This window comes from Marmota monax, unplaced genomic scaffold (genome assembly GCF_021218885.2).
Source record: "Marmota monax isolate L192 unplaced genomic scaffold, Marmota_monax_Labrador192_F-V1.1 WCK01_AAM20220418_F8-fsc00014, whole genome shotgun sequence".
Taxonomy (NCBI): domain Eukaryota; kingdom Metazoa; phylum Chordata; class Mammalia; order Rodentia; family Sciuridae; genus Marmota; species Marmota monax.
The window spans coordinates 13,065,093-13,067,064 of record NW_026695222.1 but is presented as its reverse complement, the minus strand read 5'-3'; the positions used below and the strand labels follow the sequence as shown (position 1 = coordinate 13,067,064).

The window sequence follows — 1,972 nt, the reverse complement described above, 5'->3', positions numbered from 1 at the left end:
ACAAGCTGGGAGCCCCAGGGCAGATTGCTGGCGCCCAGGGAGAAGTGGCCTGCTGGGGGAGGCACCTCCTACTGGGGAATAGGGAAAAAGAAGCTTCTGCTTCAGACAAATTATGACCCCTGGGCAAGTCCCTTTCCACCGAGTCTCACTTCCAACATCTTGGCTGAGACAGATGGTCCAGTGACCTGGTTCTCTAACTTGAATGGCTTCAACACTCCCCACCCTGAGGGGGCCTCCACAGGTTCATCTGCATTTTAACAACCTCCCCAGGTGATCCAGATGGCCCAGTGACCACTTTGAGAGAAACCCTAGAGGTCTAGAGGATTTAATTTTATGACACTAGGGAGAAGGGAAATGGCCAGGGATGGTTAAGAATAGACTTTAAAGACACAGGAAACACTCATTCAGGTCGGTAACAGTGACAGTCCAGATGTGGCCCTCCAGTCCCCCTCCTCTGAGCACCAGCTGTGAAAAGGGTCAGAGGTCAACCCACAGCCCCTCCCCTCAATCCAAGAAATCATTGCAACTTTACCACCATCTAAAGTATTTGTTTAATAACAAAACCAAAAAACAAAAAACAAAAACACCCCCACAGAACTATTGTAAAACAATATTCTCAGTCGGTGATCATTGTAATATACAATACAAAGCAATTTCCTCAGAAATCTGAGAAGCACCAAACGTGACCATTTTTTAAAATGTCTGCTTTTCAAAAAATAGAAACACACGGGGGAACCCCCCAAAGTCTCTGGCGGCCGGTAGATGTTGAGAGAGGCCTCCCCTCGTCAGTCTCCCAGCCCTGGGCCGGATCTGCAAAGGCCCGAAGGCCGCCAATCCGTCTTGCTTCCCCCAGTTCCCGCGAGGCTCCTGGGGGGAACCGAGAGCACTTTTTCCTCTTGCCTCCTGGAGGGCTGGGGTCCACCGATTCCTGCGGGCGGCGCTTCAGCGACACAAGATACGATCGTCCGCTGGAACACATGCTGCCTGTGAAAAGGATAGAAAAGGGGATGAGATCCGGCAGGTTGGAGGGGACAAGGCTGCAAGCGCAGCAGGCGCTCTCTCTTCTCTGGGCATTTCGGCAATGCCCGGTGCCCGAAAGGAAGGGGCGGACGTCGTACAAATCCCCCCTCCCCTTGCCTCACTTCCCAGTCGTGAGAGGACAATCTGGTACTCCAACTCGGCGCTCACCTCGGCCGCCAAGGCGCTGATTTCGCCGTTCAGGGTGCTGAGCGGAGCTCTGACCGGCAGCCCTCGGCCCCCGGGGGTCCCGACTTCGGATTCCGAGTTCAGCTCCAACTGCAGATCCCTGATGTAGTCGATGACGTGCTGAAGGATCTCTACTTTGCTCACTTTGCGGTTCTGGGGCAGGGTGGGCACCAGCTCCTTGAGGCGCGAATAACAGCCGTTCATGTCGTAGAGCAGCACGTTCACCTGCTGCTCGTCCAGCAGGGCTGGCAGGCGCGCCCCGGCGCCGCTGGCGCAGCGCGAGATGGCCACGCTCTGCTCGGACAGGCAGCGCACCACCTCGCCCGCGCCGCCTGCCGTCTTGCCGGCCTTCAGGGTGCAACTGGGACCCGCAGCGGCCGCGGCACTGCCACTGGCAACCTTCATGATTCTCGAGACTGGATAAGACGAGAGGTGAAGGGGAAAGGGAAGAAGACCCTGGGTACTGGGAGCTGCGGAGATAAGAAGACGGTAGTAGAATGTGGGACGTGGGCTCCAGAGCCCGACTTTTATAGGGACGCCGCGCCCCCCCCAGGGGTGGGCCCAGAACGTTCAAAAGCAGCCAATGGCGATCAGGGGGCGGGGCCTCGCGCACTCTCGAGTCCCGCCCCCTGCCCAACTAGTGCACCCTCGCATTAGTGGAGGTTAATGGAAAAGCGACCGAATCCCAGAACAGGGAAAGAGAGGCACTGGCCAAGTGGCTGTTGGAGGTGAGGGCTGTCTTGGGCTCTTCTGGAAGGAGACAAGG

The 1,972-nt window shown here is 56.9% G+C and overlaps 1 protein-coding gene across 1 annotated transcript; it reads right to left on the bottom strand.

Moving 5' to 3' along the window:
- Positions 1-527: 527 nt before the first annotated feature.
- On the bottom strand, positions 528-1,714 carry Id1 (inhibitor of DNA binding 1). Its single transcript, XM_046433538.2, has 2 exons — positions 1,189-1,714; positions 528-984 (listed from the first exon to the last, which is right to left on the bottom strand). Exons 1-2 carry the CDS (start codon positions 1,609-1,611, stop codon positions 943-945), a joined length of 465 nt encoding a protein of 154 aa, XP_046289494.1. The 5' UTR covers positions 1,612-1,714; the 3' UTR covers positions 528-942.
- Positions 1,715-1,972: the final 258 nt, after the last annotated feature.

What these genes read in the sequence shown, in the direction of transcription:
- Id1 (XM_046433538.2), bottom strand. Translation starts at nt 1,611, where the DNA reads ATGAAGGTTGCCAGTGGCAGTGCCGCGGCCGCTGCGGGTCCCAGTTGC. An exon ending in TCAGCGCCTTGGCGGCCGAG is followed by an intron (nt 985 to 1,188) that starts GTGAGCGCCGAG and finishes TCCTTTTCACAG; the next exon opens with GCAGCATGTGTTCCAGCGGA.